Source organism: Rana temporaria, chromosome 7, assembly GCF_905171775.1.
Source record: "Rana temporaria chromosome 7, aRanTem1.1, whole genome shotgun sequence".
Taxonomy (NCBI): domain Eukaryota; kingdom Metazoa; phylum Chordata; class Amphibia; order Anura; family Ranidae; genus Rana; species Rana temporaria.
This window is the reverse complement of record NC_053495.1, coordinates 205,781,171-205,801,552: the sequence shown is the minus strand read 5'-3', so window position 1 is coordinate 205,801,552 and position 20,382 is coordinate 205,781,171. Positions and strand designations below refer to the sequence as shown.

The 20,382-nt window shown below is 48.9% G+C and overlaps 1 protein-coding gene across 4 annotated transcripts in view; it reads right to left on the bottom strand.

Annotated features, from left to right (window-relative positions):
• The window catches only part of SZT2 (SZT2 subunit of KICSTOR complex), a 223,145-nt gene that overhangs the window by 182,164 nt on the left and 20,599 nt on the right, over nucleotides 1–20,382 (bottom strand). For all 4 annotated transcript variants that reach the window (XM_040360883.1, XM_040360884.1, XM_040360885.1 and 1 more), the window contains exons 10-21: nucleotides 19,144–19,369; nucleotides 16,186–16,315; nucleotides 14,621–14,763; nucleotides 14,349–14,501; nucleotides 14,148–14,262; nucleotides 12,317–12,522; nucleotides 9,293–9,523; nucleotides 7,341–7,419; nucleotides 7,153–7,244; nucleotides 6,883–7,051; nucleotides 3,878–3,992; nucleotides 3,155–3,268 (exon numbers count right to left, since the gene is read on the bottom strand). In XM_040360883.1, coding sequence (XP_040216817.1) covers nucleotides 3,155–3,268; nucleotides 3,878–3,992; nucleotides 6,883–7,051; nucleotides 7,153–7,244; nucleotides 7,341–7,419; nucleotides 9,293–9,523; nucleotides 12,317–12,522; nucleotides 14,148–14,262; nucleotides 14,349–14,501; nucleotides 14,621–14,763; nucleotides 16,186–16,315; nucleotides 19,144–19,369 — 1,773 coding nt within the window. The remainder of the gene's footprint in view (nucleotides 1–3,154; nucleotides 3,269–3,877; nucleotides 3,993–6,882; nucleotides 7,052–7,152; nucleotides 7,245–7,340; nucleotides 7,420–9,292; nucleotides 9,524–12,316; nucleotides 12,523–14,147; nucleotides 14,263–14,348; nucleotides 14,502–14,620; nucleotides 14,764–16,185; nucleotides 16,316–19,143; nucleotides 19,370–20,382) is intronic.

The window sequence follows — 20,382 nt, the reverse complement described above, 5'->3', positions numbered from 1 at the left end:
TAAATCGAGAAAAGTCAGCATTCCAGCCCACAAGGCAGTTGGAATATCTCGGCATGAGATTAGACACAGAACAACAAAGGGTGTTCCTACCTCTGAGGAAGGTCAAAGCCATCAAGGAATTAATCCTACTGGTTCTAAGCAAGAAGGAACCGACTATTCGCCTATGTATGAGACTACTAGGCAAGATGGGGGCTACATTCGAGGCGGTGCCATACGCCCAGAGCCACACTCGCATCCTGCAGGCAGCCATCCTGTCAGCATGGAGCAGAAGGCCACAGGCCTTGGATATCCCGTTGCCACTCTCATCAAGAGTCCGGCAAAGTCTGTGTTGGTGGTTAGACCCTCAGAATCTACTGAAGGGAAAGTCTTTCAACCCAGTGGCTTGGAAGATAGTGACCACAGACGCCAGCCTGACGGGCTGGGGAGCGATTGTGGATGGTTCCACTCGCCAAGGTATTTGGGCAAGGCCAGAGAAGCTTTTACCCATCAACATCTTGGAGCTCAGAGCGGTTCGACTAGCCCTCAGGGCTTGGACGTCGAAATTGCAGGGGTTCCCGGTGAGAGTTCAATCAGACAATGCCACGGCAGTGGCATACATAAATCACCAAGGGGGAACCAGGAGTCAGGCCGCTCAGAGAGAAGTGAGCTTGATTCTCCTAGGGGCAGAGGCTCATGTGCCCTGCATATCGGCAATATTCATTCCCGGAGTGGACAACTTTCAGGCGGACTTCTTAAGCCGCCAGACTCTATTGCCGGGGGAATGGTCTCTGCATCCACAAACCTTTCAAGCACTCTGCCAAAAATGGGGAGTGCCGGACGTGGATATCATGGCATCGAGACTCAACAAGAAGCTAGACAGGTTCATGTCCCGCTCAAGGGATCCGATGGCCTGCGGAACCGATGCTCTGGTTTGCCCTTGGCATCAGTTCAAACTTCTTTATGCGTTTCCCCCGCTCCAGTTACTACCCCGCCTGCTGCGCAGGATCCGGGTGGAGCACATACCAGTCATCCTGGTAGCTCCAGCATGGCCCAGAAGGGCATGGTACTCACTAATCTTAAGGATGGTAGTGGGAGACCCTTGGACTCTTCCTCTACGGCCAGACCTGCTATCGCAAGGTCCGATCCTCCACCCTGCCTTACGGCATCTAAATTTGACGGCCTGGAAGCTGAATCCCTGATTCTCAGGGGTAGAGGTCTGTCTCAGAAAGTAATCTCTACCCTAATCAGAGCCAGGAAACCGGTCTCTAGGGTGATTTATTACAGGGTCTGGAAGGCCTATGTAGGCTGGTGTGAGTCCAAGCGATGGCTTTCTCGCAAATTCACCATTGATAGAGTTTTAAGTTTTCTCCAGCTAGGAGTGGATAAAGGATTGGCATTAAGCACAATCAAAGGACAGATTTCTGCTCTGTCAGTGTGGTTTCAGCGGCCGCTGGCCACCCACTCGCTGGTTAAGACCTTCCTTCAAGGGGTCTTACGTATTAAACCTCCAGTTAAATCCCCGCTTTGCCCGTGGGATTTAAACCTTGTTCTGTCAAGTTTACAGAAACAACCGTTTGAGCCGTTGGCTGAAATTCCTTTGGTTTTACTGACAAGGAAGTTAGTATTTTTGGTCGCCATAGTTTCCGCAAGAAGAGTATCGGAACTGGCGGCCTTATCCTGTAAGGAACCATATCTTATTTTTCACAAGGACAGGGTCGTTCTCCGCCCTCATCCTTCCTTCCTACCGAAGGTCATATCCAGTTTTCATTTGAACCAGGATTTGGTATTACCATCCTTCTTCCCTAAACCTACTTCCAGAAAGGAAGGGTTGCTGCATACCTTGGATATCGTCAGGGCCATGAAGGCCTATCTTAAAGCTACAAAGAAGATCCGGAAAACAGATGTGCTGTTCATTCTACCGGATGGGCCCAAGAAGGGGCAGGCAGCTGCAAAGTCCACCATTTCTAGGTGGATTAAGCAATTAATCACTCAGGCCTACGGCTTGAAAGGGTTGCCTCCTCCAGTATCATTAAAGGCTCATTCTACTAGGGCCATGGGCGCCTCCTGGGCAGCACATCACCAGATCTCTATGGCTCAAGTTTGCAAGGCGGCAACCTGGTCTTCTGTCCACACGTTTACAAAATTCTACCAGTTGGACGTAAGAAGGAATACTGATACAGCCTTCGGGCAGGCAGTGCTGCAGGCTGCAGTTTGAGACCCTCGGATTCCGGGGGCTCCTCTTTTTTGAGTTAAATTTAAAATTTAAGATTATTTTTCTCAACTAAGTTGGATTTATTATGATTTGAGTATTTCTCTAAATTAAATCCTTTTGTCTTGGAGATGTTCTCCCTCCCCTCATTGTGAGCATTGCTTTGGGACATCCCACATAGTAATGAATATGCTGCTCTGTGTCCCGTGATGTACGATAAAGAAAAAGGGATTTTTAATACAGCTTACCTGTAAAATCTTTTTCTTGGAGTACATCACGGGACACAGAGCTCCCACCCCTCTTTTTGGGGACCATTTTGGGAGGCATACTGCTTGCTACAAAACTGAGGTACTCCTCCTATGGGAGGGGGTTATATAGGGAGGGGCATTTCCTGTTTGAGATTGCCAGTGTCAACACCTGAAGGTACTCCATATAACCACATAGTAATGAATATGCTGCTCTGTGTCCCGTGATGTACTCCAAGAAAAGGATTTTACAGGTAAGCTGTATTAAAAATCCCTTTTTTTTCCCCTCCAGCGTATCTGAGCGTTGCGCTTCAGACGTTTTGTCGTTCAGGTGTGAATGGAGCCTAAGGTGTGAATGCAGGGAGGGGAGCAGGGAATCGGATCTGCATTCAAATTTTTTTTTCTACCTTACTGCATATAATGTAAGGTTAGCAACCCTCTGCTTTACAACCACTTTAAAGAGGAAGTAAACCCTCTCTAAAAAGAATAATAAAAAAAACACACAAGAGAAAATACATAATGAGCTAGTATGCATAGCATAGCGGTGCCTATCTTCAAATTTCTGACAGCTCTAGTACCAGGTTAACTTAAAAAAATAAAACCTACACCAACGACATAAAGGTAACCCCTTTGTGACCCCTAAATTTACAACAGCTGAGGCCTCCATGGGTGGTCTTTCCACCAATCTGCTGTGAGATAGAACATTGATGTCCCGCATTACCCCGGCTCAGCGTCAGGAAGAAAAGCTCAATCTGTTGGCATTTGGGTAGCAGCTTCATCAGATCGAAGTGGAACGGCACCTCCCGGATGCACAGGCCGCCACTATTACCGGGTTCTGAAATTAAAGAAAACAAGAAGATTACACCGCAGTAAGGAATCCGACAAATTTATTTTTCATTCAGTTTTAAAGAATCCAAATGTAAAAAAATAAATTAAGAAAAAAAGATACAATTCCGAGGAATCGCAAAGCGCTTTAAAATTTGCTTATACCACCAATTTCTATATTGTCGTTGCAGGCTTCTTCATGAAACACACAACAGTTTCGAGCCTCGTGGCTCTTCGTCAGGTGTGAAGATACCTGCAATGACGATAAGGACTTCACACCACAATTTTAGCGTTCCTGGACACGTTTTTGAATATGCGTTTAACACACCTTTTTGACGAGTTTTGAATGCACATTTTTTTTTTATTTTAAAACTTGAAAAAAAATTATTTATATTTTAGGACATTCTGCTGTGTTTTAAACATTTTGATGTGTTCCGGGCAAAAAAATTAATAAAAAAAATGCAGCAAGTTGAACTTTTGTTGAAAGCACTGGGACTGACCGTAATGGCGTGAACTAGAAATAAGGGAAATAAGCAAGAAACGTTTGGAGTGCTAGGAATAGAAGGCAAGCAGAGGGTGCCACCGTCTAAGTGTAGCAAGGTCATTTTGATCTTCCCACCTGTCCGCTCCGCTTTAGTCAGGATTGGAGATCCGCCATCTTTGTTCTGGCAAAGTTGTACTATATACTCGAACGTTAGCATGATGTTGATGCAGCTCTGATCTCTGGGAAACAACTGCAAGAAAGAAAGCTGGTCAAAGTCTGCAAAAGAAAGACACATTTTATCATGGATTGCAATTAAAGTACATGCTGTAGGCATTACTCTGGATATGGAATGAAATCAGGGGTAGGCAACCTTAACCTCTTGAGACCCGCGCTATAGCCGAATGACTGCTTCAGCGCGGATCTAAATATATCCAACAGGCCGTTAATGGACGGCCTCCCCTTTGGGCGTTCCCCGCGCGCGCTCCAGAGCGCGCAGCGGGGAAACTTTGTGTTGGCCGTGTCCCTGGGACACGGCCAATCACAGATCGCCGGGAACGGCCAATCAGAGTGGCCGTTTGCGATGCGATCTGTGCGGCCAATGAGAGATGATCTCATATGTAAACATGCAAGATCATCTCTCATTGCCGTTTTACACAGAGACAGCGTCCTGTCAGGGAGAGAGGAGACCGATCTGTGTCTCTTGTACATAGGGACACAGATCGGTCACCTCCCCCAGTCACCCCCTCCCCCCACAGTTAGAACACTATGTAGGGAATACATTTAACCCCTTCCTCACCCCCTAGTGTTAACCCCTTCCCTGCCAGTCACATTTATACTGTAATTAGTGCATATTTATAGCACTGATCGCCGGATAAATGTGAATGGCGCCAAAAATGTGTCAAAAGTGTCCGATGTGTCCGCCATAACGTCGCAGTCCCAATAACAATCGCAGATCGCCACCATTTCTAGTAAAAAAAAAAAAAAATAATAATTCTGTCCCCTATTTTGTAGGCGCTATAACTTTTGCGCAAACCAGTCGCTTATTGCGATTTTTTTTTATTTTTTTTTACCAAAAATATGTAGAAGAATACGTATCGGCCTAAACTGAGGAAAAAAAAAGTTTTTTTTTTTTTTTAAATTGGGATATTTATTATAGCAACAAGTAAAAAATATTGTATTTTTTTTCAAAATTGTCGCACTTTATTGTTTATAGCGCAAAAAATAAAAACCGCGCAGGCGATCAAATACCACCAAAAGAAAGCTCTACTTGTGGGAAAAAAAGGACGTCAATTTTGTTTGGGAGCCACGTCGCACGACCGCGCAATTGTCAGTTAAAGCGACGCAGTGCCGGAAGCTGAAATTTCACCTGGGCAGGAAGGGGGTATATGTGCCCTGTAAGCAAGTGGTTAAGACCCTTTTCACAAGTAGGCGTTTTTTTTTGAAGGGTTAAAGGGCTAAAAATAGCGTTTGAAAAACGCCTCCCCTGTCAACCCAATGTGAAAGCCTGAGTGCTTTTTTCACACTGGGGCGCTGCACTGGCAGGAGCTTAAAAAAGTCCTGTGTAACGGTATGGCCCGTGGGACCCAGAGGCTCTTGAAGTATGCACTAATTACTGAATAAATGTGACTGGCATTGAAGGGGTTAACACTAGGGAGTGAGGAAGGGGTTAAATGTGTACCCTGCATAGTGTTTCTAACTGTGGGGGAAGGGGACTGACTGGGGGAGGTGACAGATCTGTGTCCCTATGTACAAGGGACACAGATCGGTCTCCTCTCTCCCTGATAGGACGTGGAGCTCTGTGTTTACACACACAGATCCACGTCTTGTCCCTGTAACCGCCGATCGCAGGTGCTTGGCGGACATCGCGGCTGCCAGGCATGCGCATCGGCATCTCAGTGATGCGGCGGGCACTCTCGCGCCCCCCAGTGGCCGGAGCCCGTATATAGACAGCCTCCCGGGCAATTAAGATCCACACTGCGGCCGTATAAAGTCGTACGGCCGTCAGGAAGTGGTTAACCACTTAAGCCCCGGACCTTTAGGCAGCTAAATGCCCAGGCCAGGTTTTGCGATTCGGCACTGCGTCGCTTTAACAGACAATTGCGCGGTCGTGCGACGTGGCTCCCAAACAAAATTGGCGTCCTTTTTTCCCCACAAATAGTGCTTTCTTTTGGTGGTATTTGATCACCTCTGCGGTTTTTATTTTTTGCGCTATAAACAAAAATAGAGCGACAATTTTGAAAAAAATTCTATATTTTTTACTTTTTGCTATAATAAATATCCCCCAAAAACATATATATATATATATAAAAAAAAAAAAATGTCATCAGTTTAGGGCGATACGTATTCTTCTACATATTTTTGGTAAAAAAAAACGCAATAAGCATTTATCGATTGGTTTGCGCAAAATTTATAGCGTTTACAAAATAGGGGATAGTTTTATTGCATTTTTATAAAAAAAATTTTTTACTACTAATGGCGGCGATCAGCGATTTTTTTCGTGACTGCGACATTATGGCGGACACATCGGACAATTTTGACACATTTTTGGGACCATTGTCATTTTCACAGCAAAAAATGCATTTAAATAGCATTGTTTATTGTGAAAATGACAGTTGCAGTTTGGGAGTTAACCACAGGGGGCACTGCAGGAGTTAGGGTTCACCTAGTGTGTGTTTACAACTGTAGGGGGGGTGTGGCTGTAGGACTGACGTCATCGATCGAGTCTCCCTATAAAAGGGATGACACGATCGATGACGCCGCCACAGTGATAGCACGGGGAAGGTGTGTTTACATACGGCTCTCCCCGTTCTTCAGCTCCGGGGAGCGATAGCGACGGAGCGGCTATAAACGGATAGCCGCGCCGTCGTCCCGGATCGCTCCCCGCGGGTATCCGACCGCCGCATGTAGCGGGGGGGGGGGGGTCCCGATCGGACCCCCGACCCGCGGAAAGGCGGAGACGTACCTGTACGCCCATCTGCCTGTACGTGCCATTCTGTGGACGTACATATACATGCGGCGGTCGGGAAGTGGTTAAAGCTAATCTCCAACGACTGAATCCTAATAAAAGGAGCAAAGTGTTCATACAAGATCGGTAGAGGCGGGGCCAATCCTGCCCGCCCGGGTGATTCCTCGGTACTCACCGCTTGTGGAATCTCAGAGTACATAAGGCCGTGGAGGTGCTTCCAGCTCTCGGAGGTGCCCGTTACGACGCCGCTCTGCGGCTCCACCCAACACTCGGAGACGAGGTGCAGCTCCGTGTCCTGTTCTATGGCTTCCACCTCGGTGTCGTTATCCTCATCGGTGGAGAAGCTGAGAAGCCACAGATATGTAGGTTGGTCAAAAAAATAGAATCAAATGCAGGGGGGGCAGATGCGCATGCGCAGACACAGATATGGTAAGTAGTAACCCACCTGTCCTTGGTTGAGGTGATATACGGAGGAAAGAGAATGTACTGAATAACACAGCTGTGCTTCTCTATACTGTTCTCTCCTAAACAATCGCTCTGCGGAGGAGACGGGAGCGCAGGGTCAGTGCAATCAGTGACCAATGTAACAGACGAAGGGGGGGGGGGGGGGGGGGGGGATGTCATTGGACTTACCTGAATGGGGACCTCTAATACCATATTAATAATTCCTTCTCCACTGGAGGCAAAATGGAACCCTTCTGATAGCCTTATCCTGCAGAGACAAGTACAACAATGTCAGTTTGTAACAATGGAGGAGGAGTCACTATGTAGCCCAGGGTCGGGGCTGGATATGTGACGTCATTGATCGCCTTTCCCTATATCAGGGAACAGACGATCAATGACGGCGCCACAGTGAAGAACGGGGAAGCTGTGTTTACACTCACCTCTCCCCGTTCTTCAGCTCTGGTGACGGATCGCGGGACTCCGGCGTCAATCGGGTCCGCGGGTCCCGCGGTCACGGAGCTTCGGACCAGGTTGCAGGCACACGCCTGTGACCCACGGCTGGGCACTTAAAGAGGACGTACCTGTACGTGCTTGTGCCCAGCCGTGCCATTCTGCCGACGTATATGTGCAGGAGGCGGTCCTTAAGTGGTTAAAAAATAAGACACCAGTAAAGTTAGCCCAATTTTTTTGTTATATTGTGAAAGATGATATGCCGAGTAAATTGATACCCAACATGTCGCGCTTCAAAATTGCGTCCCCTCGTGGAATGGCGACAAACTTTTACCCTTTAAAATCTCCATAGGCGACGTTTAAAAAAATTCTACAGGTTGCATGTTTTGAGTTGCAGAGGAGATCTAGGGCTAGAATTATTGCTCTCGCTCTACCGATCGCAGCGATACCTCACATGTGTGGTTTTAACACCGCTTTCATATGAGGGCGCTGCTCACATACGTGTTCGCTTCTGTGTGCGAGCTTGGCGGGACGGGGCACGTTTTCTGGCTCCTAACTTTTTTAGCTGGCTCCTAGATTCCAAGCAAATCGGTCAAGCCCTGAGATAACAAAGTATGTTAACCACTTGCCGACCGCCGCATGTAGATATACGTCCACAGAATGGCACGTACAGGCATATGGGCGTACAGGTACGTCCCCGCCTTTCCGCGGGTCGGGGGTCCGATCGGGACCCCCCCGCTACATGCGGCGGTCGGATTCCCTCGGGGAGCGATCCGGGACGAGGGCGCAGCTATTCGTTTATATCCGCTCCGTCGCGATCGCTCCCTGGAGCTGAAGAACGGGGAGACGTATGTAAACACGGCTTCCCCGTGCTTCACTGTGGCGGCGCATCGATCGTGTCATCCCCTTTATAGGGGAGACAAAATCGATGACATCAGACCTACAGCCACACCCCCCTACAGTTGTAAACACACACTAGGTGAAACCTAACACGTTCAGCGCCCCCTGTGGTTAACTCCCAAACTGCAACTGTCATTTTCACAATAAACAATGCAATTTAAATGCATTTTTTTGCTGTGAAAATGACAATGGTCCCAAAAATGTGTCAAAATTGTCCGAAGTGTCCGCCATAATGTCGCAGTCACGAAAAAAATTGCTGATCGCCGCCATTAGTAGTAAAAAAAAAAAAATAATAATAAAACTATCCCCTATTTTGTAAACGCTATAAATTTGGCGCAAACCAATCGATAAACGCTTATTGCGATTTTTTTTTAACAAAAATAGGTAGAAGAATACGTATCGGCCTAAACTGAGGAAAAAAAAAATTTGTATATAGGTTTTTGGGGGATATTTATTCCAGCAAAAAGTAAAAAATATTGAAATTTTTTCAAAATTGTCGCTCTATTTTTGTTTATAGAGCAAAAAATAAAAAACGCAGAGGTGATCAAATACCACCAAAAGAAAGCTCTATTTGTGGGGGAAAAAAAGGACGCCAATTTTGTTTGGGAGCCACGTCGCACGACCGCGCAATTGTCTGTTAAAGCGACGCAGTGCCGAATTGTAAAAACGCCTTTGGGCATTTAGCAGCATATTGGTCCGGGGCTTAAGTGATTAAAACATATTTTGTTTTGTTACAAATGACTGTTTAGAACCCTCTGATGTGGGCACACCCTCCTAGGGGGAAGACTTACTCTGTCAGAGTGGAGAGGATCTGTGCCATAGCAGTGGTGGGCACCGACGTGGTCAGACCTGACTGCACAGACCAGATCCACCTCTGATGGTAGAAGTAGCGGGAGAGGGAAGCCAGGGAGGAAGAAGCGGAGCGGTTGGTAATGGAGGGCCCCGATACTGAAGTGTGCTGGGTGGGACTCTCCAGGTTCAGAATGAATGGTGTTCTGTAGTCCAGAGGTAGCTTGTCATACCTGCGGAGGAGGAGAAGGAGAGAAAACACCTCATAGGCTCATTATTCACAGACATTCTTTTAAAAACTGAAACACGGTTTTGTATCAACCAAATTGTGGAGCCCCTTAGGCCCCTTTCACATTGAGGAGTTTTTCAGGCGGTACAGCGCTAAAAATAGCGCTGCTGTCCCGCCTGAAAAACTCCTTCACTACAGACTCAATGTGAAAGCCGAGGGCTTTCACACTGAGGCGATGCGCTGGCGGGAGAGAAAAAAATCTCCTGTTAGCAGCATCTTTGGAGCGGTGAGAGGAGCGGCATGTATACCGCTCCTTCCCATTGAAAACAATGGGAAACCGCGGCAATACCGCCCGCAATGCGCCTCTATAGAGGCGCTTTGCGGGCGGTATTAACCCTTTATTGGCCGCTAGCGGGGGTTAATACCGTACCGCTAGCAGCCGATTCCCGTGGCAATCCCGGCGGTATAGCGCCGCTATTCTTATCGGCGTTATACCGCCACCGCAGCTCCCGCCCCAGTCTGAAAGGGGCCTTAGGCTGCTTTCACATTGGGCAGCAGAGGTGCGGTGACGGTATAGCCGCGCTATTTTTAGCGCTGCTATACCGTCGTATTTACCGCGATATTCGGGCGCTAGCGGTGAGGTTTTAACCCCCGCTAGCGGCCGAAAAAGGCTTAATACATTGCGGGCGGTATTACCGCGGTTTCCCATTGATTTCAATGGGAAGGCGCGGTATAGGAGCGGTAAACACACCGCTCCTATACCGCTCCAAAGATGCGGCTAGCAGGACTTTTGGAGCGGTCCCGCTACCGCACCACTTCAGTGTGAAAGCCTTCGGGCTTTCACATTGAAGCCTGCAGGGCATGATTTTTTCATGCGGTATAGCAGCGCTATTTTTAGCGCTGTACCGCATGAAAAACGCCTCAATGTGAAAGGGGCCTAAAAAGCACCCGATGCTGAAATATGTTCACTGGCTACATGAAGTAGAGGAGAGTGCCCAGAGCGCCAGAACATGAGCATGGAAGGTATGACAAGTGCAGGGGTCAGTCAGAAGTACATAATGCAGGGTACAAGGGTTAGTAGTATGTAGTGGATAGTGCAGGGGTAAGTAACTCACAGTGCAGGAGTCGGGAGTAAATAACACAGAGTGCAGGGGTCAGTCGTATGTGAATGAATGAATGAATGAATGAATGACTTGTATAGCGCTACATATGCAAACTGAATCGCCTCTGGGCGCTTTTTCCAGCCAGAGTCTGCTTGGCTGGTACGGTAATTTTCCCCCGTAGGATCGTGACACGCTTGGGACACACAGTCGTACACACAGATATACATATATATACTGGGCCAATTTGGACAAGATCCAATTTACCTACCAGCATGTCTTTGGAGTGTGGGAGGAAACCGGAGTACCCGGAGGAAACCCACGCAGGCACAGGGAGAACATGCAAACTCCAGGCAGATGGTGTCGTGGTCGGGATTCGAACCAACGACCCTTTTGCTGCTAGGTGAAAGTGCTACTCACTACACCACTGTGCTGCCCCCAATGTAACGCAGAGTGCAGGGGTCAGTCGTATGTAAACGCAGAGTGCAGGGGGTCAGTAGTACGTAAAGCCAAGTGCAAGGGTCAGTCGTATGAAAAACAGAGTGCAGGGTTCAGGAGTATGTAATCCCTAGTGCAAGGGTCAAGGGTAAGTAACCCACAGTGCAGGGGTCGGTAGTATGTAATGCAGAGTGCAGGAGTTAGAAGTAAACACAGAGTGCACAGGTCAGGGGTAAGATATGCGAAGTGCAGGGGTCAGGAATAAGTAAATAACTCAGAGTGCAGGGGTCAGTAATATGTAGCCCAGAGTTCAGAGGTCAGGAGTATGTAATTCAAAGTGCAGGGATCAGGAGTAAGTAGTGCAGGGATTAGGAGTATGTAATGCAAAGTGCAGGGGTCAGGAGTATGTAACGCAGAGCACAAGGGTCAGGAGTACTTAATGCAGGGTGCAGGGGTCGGGGGTATGTAATGCAGGGTGCAGGGGTCGGGAGTATGTAATGCAGGGTGCAGGGGTCGGGAGTATGTAATGCAGAGTACAGGGGTCGGGAGTATGTAATGCAGAGTACAGGGGTCGGGAGTATGTAATTCAGGGGTCGGAAGTATGTAATGCAGGGTGCAGAAGTTGGGAGTATGAAATTCAGAGTGCAGGGGTTGGGACTATGTAATGCAGGGTGCAGAAGTCGGGAGTATGTAATGCAGGGTGCAGGGGTCGGGGGTATGTAATTCAGGGTGCAGGGGTCGGGGGTATGTAATGCAGGGTGCAGGGGTCAAGGGTATGTAATGCAGGGTGCAGGGGTCGGGGTATGTAATGCAGAGTACAGGGGTCGGGAGTATATAATGCAGAGTGCAGGGGTCGGGAGTATGTAATGCAGAGTGCAGGAGTTAGAAGTAAAAAACACAGAGTCCAGGGGTCAGGGGTAAGTTCTGCAAAGTGCAGTGGTCAGGAGTAAATAACGCAGAGTGCAGGGGTCAATAGTATGCACCCCAGAGTGCAGGGGGCAGTGGCACAGCACAAATTCCCCCCTCCCTCTATAAAAGTTACCATGATCTTAGATGCAGGAGCTCCCAGTGGAATGAGGGAAGTCCTCCCAGGTCTCTCGCCAGCGACGTCATATGACGAATCAGTCAGGGGGGAGCCTAGCACTTCCCTGGGCTCTGCGACGTCTCCTGACGCTCTGAGGTCTACATTTTATTTACATTTTATATACTTATTTTTTTTGTATCTTTCTTCTTCATGCTGGACGGGGTTTGACACTCACTTAATGAGAAGCTTCTCCAGGGGTTTGTGCAGCAGAACGAGGCAGGAGCGGTCTGAGAAGGCTGGAGGAGGCACTTGCGGAGGAGGCGACTTGGAGGGCGAGCTGATGCCAAAGATCTTCCTTTTCACCCGCGGGGTGCTGTCTTTACTCAGCACCCTGTAAGGGAATCGCAGCTGCAGGATGAGGTCCTTCAGCTCTTCCACCTTCTGCAGAGGACAAAGAGGAATCAGTGAGAGGAAAAAGAGCAGCCAATACCTGGTGATCCTGTATGTGTCCTTCCCTTCCTGGGGCACTGACCACACTAAGCATGGTAGATCCGTGCTGGCATGGTCAGTTTGTGTCCCGTAGCGTCTTTTTTTTTTTTCTTAATGACAAATATATATCCAGATATAAAAACAAAAACACTTAACATCCACCAACTACTATTTACTATATTTACCCCATTGTTATACCCCACCAGGTCTACAAATAAAAAAATAGAAAAAACACCCCACCCCACCTTTCCTCCTGGGTCCAGTCAGTGCAAAAGTACCCCGAGCAGCTCTTGGTCCCCTGCTACTAATTGGTAGTCGGCGGGACTGGCTTCCCAACATTGTGACCACTGACAGCCAATCAAAGTGGACACGTGAGCGACTGGTCACACATCACTGTTCCCATATGAAATCTTTATAATTTTTTTGAGAGTGTGCTTTCGGTGGCATTTATTCACTACTCGATTTTTTTATTTTATTTTTTTGCGAAACAGAAAAAAAAAAAAAAAAATGAAATAAAAAACTAAATAAAACAAAAACACCTTTCTTCATTTCTGTTTTGCAAAGGAGTAATTTTTATTCTTCACTGATGAGCACTGAGGAGGATGCGCTGATGGGCAATCACAAGGATGGGCCGATGTGCACCCACCAGGATGGGCCGAGGGCACCCACCAGGATGGGCCGGTGGGCACTCACCAGGATGCGCCGGAGGGCACCCACCAGGATGCGCCGGAGGGCACCCACCAGGAAGGGCCGACGGGCACCCACCAGGATGGGCCGGAGGGCACCCACGAGGATGGGCTGGAGGGCACCCACGAGGATGGGCCGGAGGGCACCCACGAGGATGGGCCGACGTGCACCCACGAGGATGGGCCGACTTGCACCCACGAGGATGGGTCGACGTGCACCCACGAGGATGGGTCGACGTGCACCCACGAGGATGGGTCGACGTGCACCCACGAGGATGGGTCGACGTGCACCCACGAGGATGGGTCGACTTGCACCCACCAGGATAGGCCGACGCGCACTCACGCCGACGTGCACCCATCAGGATGGGCCGACGTGCACCCACCAGGATCGGCCGACGTGCACCCACCAGGATCGGCCGACGTGCACCCACCAGGATCGGCTGATGGGCACCGATATGCCGCACTGATGGGCACCAATTGCCACTGATGGGGCTGCACTGATAATCAAGGCACGGATAATCGGTGTCCTAATTATAAGTGTAAACGTGCCCTGTCACAGGAAAGACGGCCATCGGCTTTACCTTTCTTCAGACAGTGCCGAGGAAAGGAAATGCCGATAGCCGTAAATTGTTTACATGTGATCAGCTGTGATTGGACACAGCTGATCACATGGTAAAGAGCCAATGTTCCTGCTTCTTTACCCTGATCAGTCAAACGATGCATCTAAAGGGCACCACTCACCACCGGTTGGCGCTCATGGGCGGCAAGAATGTGAGGGCGCCACATGACGTCCTCCCAGAACAAGGGCAATTAAAGGGACGCTGGGGCAGGCAGGAAAGGGTTAAATGATCTGCAGCAATGACGACTAACCTTTGGGGGGGGGGGGGTTACCTTATTTCTGCAATTTGCCGGCGTCCCCAGAGGAAATCCCAGCCGGAGGACCATGCACGGGGCTTTCCAGATAATCCGCCCCACACAGAAGGAAGAAGGCGTCTGACCGGCGTCACTGACAAAGCCAACAAGGGATATGATCAGGAAAGAAAAACACGGCACTGGATTGTGTGGCAGAAGAAAGTCATTGACTGGCATTACCTCAACATTAGCTTGACATAGGAGTAACCCTCCACCAGCACAAAGCTGCTCCAGTCCCGCAGGAGGGAGGTGAGGGCCGTGTGCGAGATGCGGCACTGAACCGTGCTGTAGCGCCCGTTGTTCCCCGGGGTATGGAGGTGCTTCGGGAGAGGCCTGGAAGAGAATCACAAGAGGGGGGGGGGGGTCACTGAACAAGAATCCTGACCTATGAGAAACAACTGGATTATTCGGGGGAGGGGTCACAGCATTCTCGGGGGGGTAACTTTACATACATGTCATGCTCCAAAAGCAGCACGATGCGGTGAACGTGAAGCCAGCGTTGCCACACATTGGCATCCATGGAAAGGATCGGCTTCCAGTAGGAGGCAAACTGGGAATGGCTGGAGTCCGAGTCACTGTGCTGCAGGGACAATACCTGCGGAGGAGGGGACAAAAATGGAGTCACATACGTCATCTTACAGGAAACTCACCTATGGATATAATAGTTCTACTGATCCCTCACTCAGTAGTAACCCCCAGCTCTGCTGATCCCTTACTCAGTAGTAACCCCCAGCTCTGCTGATCCCTTACTCAGTAGTAAACCCCATCTCTGCGGATTCCCCACTCCGTAGTAAACCCCAGCTCTGCCGATTCCCCACTCCGTTGTATCCCTCAGCTCTGCCGATTCCCCACTCCGTAGTATCCCCCAGCTCTGCCGATTCCCCACTCCGTAGTATCCCCCAGCTCTGCCGATTCCCCACTCCGTAGTATCCCCCAGCTCTGCCGATTCCCCACTCCGTAGTAAACCCCAGCTCTGCTCATCCACCACTCGGTAGTATCCCCCACTCAGTAGTAATCACCAGCTATGCTGATCCCCCCCCACTCAGTAGTAACCGCCAGCTCTGCTCATCCACCACTCAGTAGTAACCCTGACCCCCCCCCCACTCAGTAGTAACCCCCAGCACCGATGATCTCCCGCTCAGTAGTAACCCCCAGCTCTGCACATCCACCACTCGATAGTAACCCTGATCCCCCCACTCAGTAGTAACCTCAAGCTCTGCTGATCCCCCATTCAGTAGAAACCCTCAGCTCTGCCGATTCCCCACTCAGTAGTAACCCCCAGCTCTGCACATCCACCACTCGATAGTAACCCTGATCCCCCCACTCAGTAGTAACCTCCAGCACTGATGACCCCCCCGCTCAGCAGTAACCACAAGCTCTGCTGATCCCCCATTCAGTAGAAACCCCCAGCTCTGCCGATTCCCCACTCAGTAGTGTCCCCCAGCTCTGCTCATCCACCACTTCGTAGTAATCACCAGCTCTTCTGATCCCCCACTTAGTAGTAACCCCCAGCTATGCTGATCCCCACTCAGTAGTAACCGCCAGCTCTGCTCATCCACCACTCAGTAGTAACCCCCAGCACTGATGATATCACGCTTAGTAGTAACACACAGCTCTGCACATCCACCACTCGGTAGTAACCCTGATCCCCCCACTCAGTAGTAACCTCCAGCACTGATGATCCCCCGCTCAGCAGTAACCACAAGCTCTGCTGATCCCCCATTCAGTAGAAACCCCCAGCTCTGCCGATTCCCCACTCAGTAGTAAACCCCAGCTCTACTCATCCCCCACTCAGTAGTAACCCCCAGCTCTACTGATCCCCCACTCTGTAGTAACATGGGGGATATTTGTGAAGCAAAGCAAATGAAACATGTGAACAGGACTGTAATGTAACCATTTTATTAAGTAACTTGAGCTTTGATTGGCATTCAGAGTATCCAATTGCCACTTCTTGAAGCAAGTGTAAGCAAACCCTTAAAAATATGTCCGTTTTTATCGCTGACGCAGGAAAACTTACTGGTGTGGTGGATCCAGGAGGGATGTAGAACAGGGGGACTCCATTCTTGGTGCTTTCTGGGATTTTAAAATGTTCTGGAACGCTATCAAATGATTTCAAGTGTACCAACATCTGATCTGTCTGGCTGATACTGGAAGTTAAGAGCAAACATCAGTTAACATGTATCTACCCCATCCAGTTTGATTTTACAAAATATAATGCAGGTCTACCCCTAAGAGCATACAATGAGCTCAATCCCGTGTCACTGAAATTGCCAGACTGCATGTAACTCATTGGGATAAAAGACACAGAACTACAATAGTCCAAAGATACCCTTCATTTTAGGAAAAAATTAATTGTTGTTGGTTTTTATTGTCATTTAATTTCGCTCATACAAAAGAGAGCTTAACCACTCAAGACCCGGAGCAAAATGCAGGTAAAGGACCCGGACAATTTTTGCGATTCGGCACTGTTTTGCGATTCGGCACTGCGTCGCTTTAACTGACAATTGCGCGGTCGTGCGACGTGGCTCCCAAACAAAATTGGCGTCCTTTTTTCCCCACAAATAGAGCTTTCTTTTGGTGGTATTTGGTCACCTCTGCGGTTTTTATTTTTTGCGCTATAAACAAAAATAGAGCGACAATTTTAAAAAAAATGCAATATTTTTTACTTGTTGCTATAATAAATATCCCCCAAAAATATATAAAAAAAAAAACATGTTTTCCTCAGTTTAGGCCGATACATATTCTTCTACCTATTTTTGGTTAAAAAAAAAAAAAAAATATCGCAATAAGCGTTTATTGATTAGTTTGCGCAAACTTTATAGCGTTTACAAAATAGGGGATAGTTTTATAGCATTTTTATTATTTTTCTTACTACTAATGGCGGCGATCAGCGATTTTTTTCGTGACTGCGACATTATGGCGGACACATCGGACAATTTTGACACATTTTTGGGACCATTGTCATTTTCACAGCAAAAAATGCATTAAAAATGCATTGTTTACTGTGAAAATTACAATTACAGTTTGGGAGTTAACCACAAGGGGGCGCTGAAGGGGTTAAGTGTGACCTCGTTTGTGTTTCTAACTGTAGGGGGGGTGTGGCTGTAGGTGTGACGTCATTGATTGTGTTTCCCTATAAAAGGAAACACACGATCGATGACGGCGCCACAGTGAAGAACGGGGAAGCCGTGTTTACACACAGCTCTCCCCGTTCTTCAGCTCCGGGGAACTATCGTGGGACTCCAGCGGCGATCAGGTTCGCGGGTCCCGCGGTCACGGAGCTTTGGACCGGGTCGCGGGCAGGCGCCCGCGACCCACCACTGGGCACTTAGAGGACGTACCTGTACGTGCTTGTGCCCAGCCGTGCCATTCTGCCGACGTATATGTGCAGGAGGCGGTCCTTAAGCGGTTAATGATACTGGAGTAGAAGGTAATTTAGTAATATATAATATATAAAAGTTATTTAGAAGAATTTAAGAACATAGATTAAATAGGACTGTATTGGAGGTTGGAAAAGAGGGACTTTTGGGACCCCTGCCGTATGTATGTTTATGGGCTCTTGCACCCCTTACTATGAGGGAGTAGTCTAATGTAATATGTTAAAATAAACTGTCGTTTTACCATTGGTATGATTACTCAAAAGTTTGTTATTCAATTTAGATGGCATTTATTGAAAGTCTGTATTGATAGCTCCTGATGAAGAGTACTTCAGAGTCCGAGAAACGCGTTGAGCTGTAAAGACCACTATGCACAAGCATTTCAGTATTAATATCGTCTGGTTTTATAAAACTATATTTCTGTTGTAAATATGGAGCATATATTGTTTAATTTTAGCAAAACATGTGCTGTGCCTTGAAAGTCCCCCGCCTATACTATCAATATAATTTTGATGCATCCATCCTATTTTGAGTTGTCCAGTTATAGATGATTTCTGTAATCAAGTAATGACCTTTCTTGCTAACCTGCCAAGTCGCTTTATCTCACGTACAGCTGAAATTTGCTAATTTAGTCTATTAGATGAAGAATGCGGACCACACCACATGAGAATATTTCTAAGGGAAGCACAGTATATGGGCCATAAAGTCACCGCTATAAAATGGATGAACCAGTTCCCATGGCGAATCACATGACAAGTCCCACCGGTGTGATCCAAGGCCTAAAAGGACATGTTTCAAACAGATCTTCTCCCTTGGTGTTCAGTGGGAGGACCCCTTACACTAGTAGTCAGAGGGAGGACTCCTTACACTAGTAGTCAGCGGGAGGACCCCTTACACTAGTAGTCAGCGGGAGGACCCCTTACACTAGTAGTCAGCGGGAGGACCCCTTACACTAGTAGTCAGAGGGAGGACCCCTTACACTAGTAGTCAGAGGGAGGACCCCTTACACTAGTAGTCAGAGGGAGGACCCCTTACACTAGTAGTCAGAGGGAGGACCCCTTACACTAGTAGTCAGCGGGAGGACCCCTTACACTAGTAGTCAGCGGGAGGACCCCTTACACTAGTAGTCAGCGGGAGGACCCCTTACACTAGTAGTCAGCGGGAGGACCCCTTACACTAGTAGTCAGAGGGAGGACCCCTTACACTAGTAGTCAGAGGGAGGACCCCTTACACTAGTAGTCAGCGGGAGGACCCCTTACACTAGTAGTCAGCGGGAGGACCCCTTACACTAGTAGTCAGCGGGAGGACCCCTTACACTAGTAGTCAGCGGGAGGACTCCTTACACTAGTAGTCAGCGGGAGGACTCCTTACACTAGTAGTCAGCGGGAGGACCCCTTACACTAGTAGTCAGCGGGAGGACCCCTTACACTAGTAGTCAGTGAGAGGACTCCTTACACTAGTAGTCAGCGGGAGGACCCCTTACACTAGTAGTCAGCGGGAGGACCCCTTACACTAGTAGTCAGATGCGACTGGTGATGCTTCGGGGAAAATTTGCAATCTTAGCAGGTCTTATAAATCATAACAATAAGGCGCAGTACCTCTGTAAAGTGTTCCAGAATCGCCGGATCACGCTGGTTCTGTACATACTGGTGATGGGCTTCTTCAGTGTGCAGCTGATATCATGTAGTATGTCGTAGCTCCCTTCCATGACTACCTCTACCCTGGTGCTCCGCTTGGAGGGGTCCAGGGGCCAGGGGGCCACTGCCAGGTACTCAACACGCATGTTGTGTTTCCAGAGTAGAACCAGTTTTACCTCCAACGAAGCTGTAAAAACAATTATAGCAAATTATCTATGGAGCCCTATATATATATATTTTATGTTCAATTTATGTGAATAGGGACTCCTCTCAGGGTCCTTATATTTAAATTTGGGTTGTCCCGATACCGCAACTAGTATCGGGACCGATCCTGATCATTTGCCCGAGTACTTGTACTCAGGCAAATGCTCCGATGCTTCAACCGATACCTGGACAGTCAGGGTGATCAGTGCGGTGGGGGAGTTACAAGCACCGATCACCGCTGACTGTCCTCGTATCCTCCTCTAGCCCCCCTCCATTCTGCTGCTGTACCCCTCCGTGCTGCCGTCTCCCTCCATGCTGCCATCTCTTTTTCTGTGCTGCTGTGTCCCCCTCTCGTACTGCTGCCATGTCCCCCCTCCGCGCTGCTGCTGTGTCCCCCCTCCGTGCTGCCGCCGTGTGCTGCTGCCATGTCCCCCCTCCGTGCTGCCGCCGTGTGCTGCTGCCATGTCCCCCCTCCGTGCTGCCGCCGTGTGCTGCTGCCATGTCCCCCCTCCGTGCTGCCGCCGTGTGCTGCTGCCATGTCCCCCCTCCGTGCTGCCGCCGTGTCCCCCCCCTCCGTGCTGCCGCCGTGTCCCCCCCTCCGTGCTGCCGCCGTGTCCCCTCCTCCGTGCTGCCGCCGTGTCCCCTCCTCCGTGCTGCCGCCATGTGCTGGTGCCATGTCCCCCATCCAAGCTGCCGCCATGTCCCCCTCGATCTGTCAGGATTTACCATCTCCTACCTTTTCCGAATGTACAGAGTCAGTGATCACTCTGTACATTCACATAACTGAAACATCGTAAACTGTGTTTACAATGTTTCAGTTTATGAATGAAGAGAAGCGACTGTCTTCTCTCCATTCATTTTCAGAGCAGCTGAGGCTGCTAAGAAAGGGACTGGGGAATCTGTGTCCTTAGTCCCTTACTCTGTCTCAGAGGGGAGATGTCAGGGGTCTGTTAAGACCCCTGATATCTCACCAAAGCCCCCCAACAGGGGTGAAAA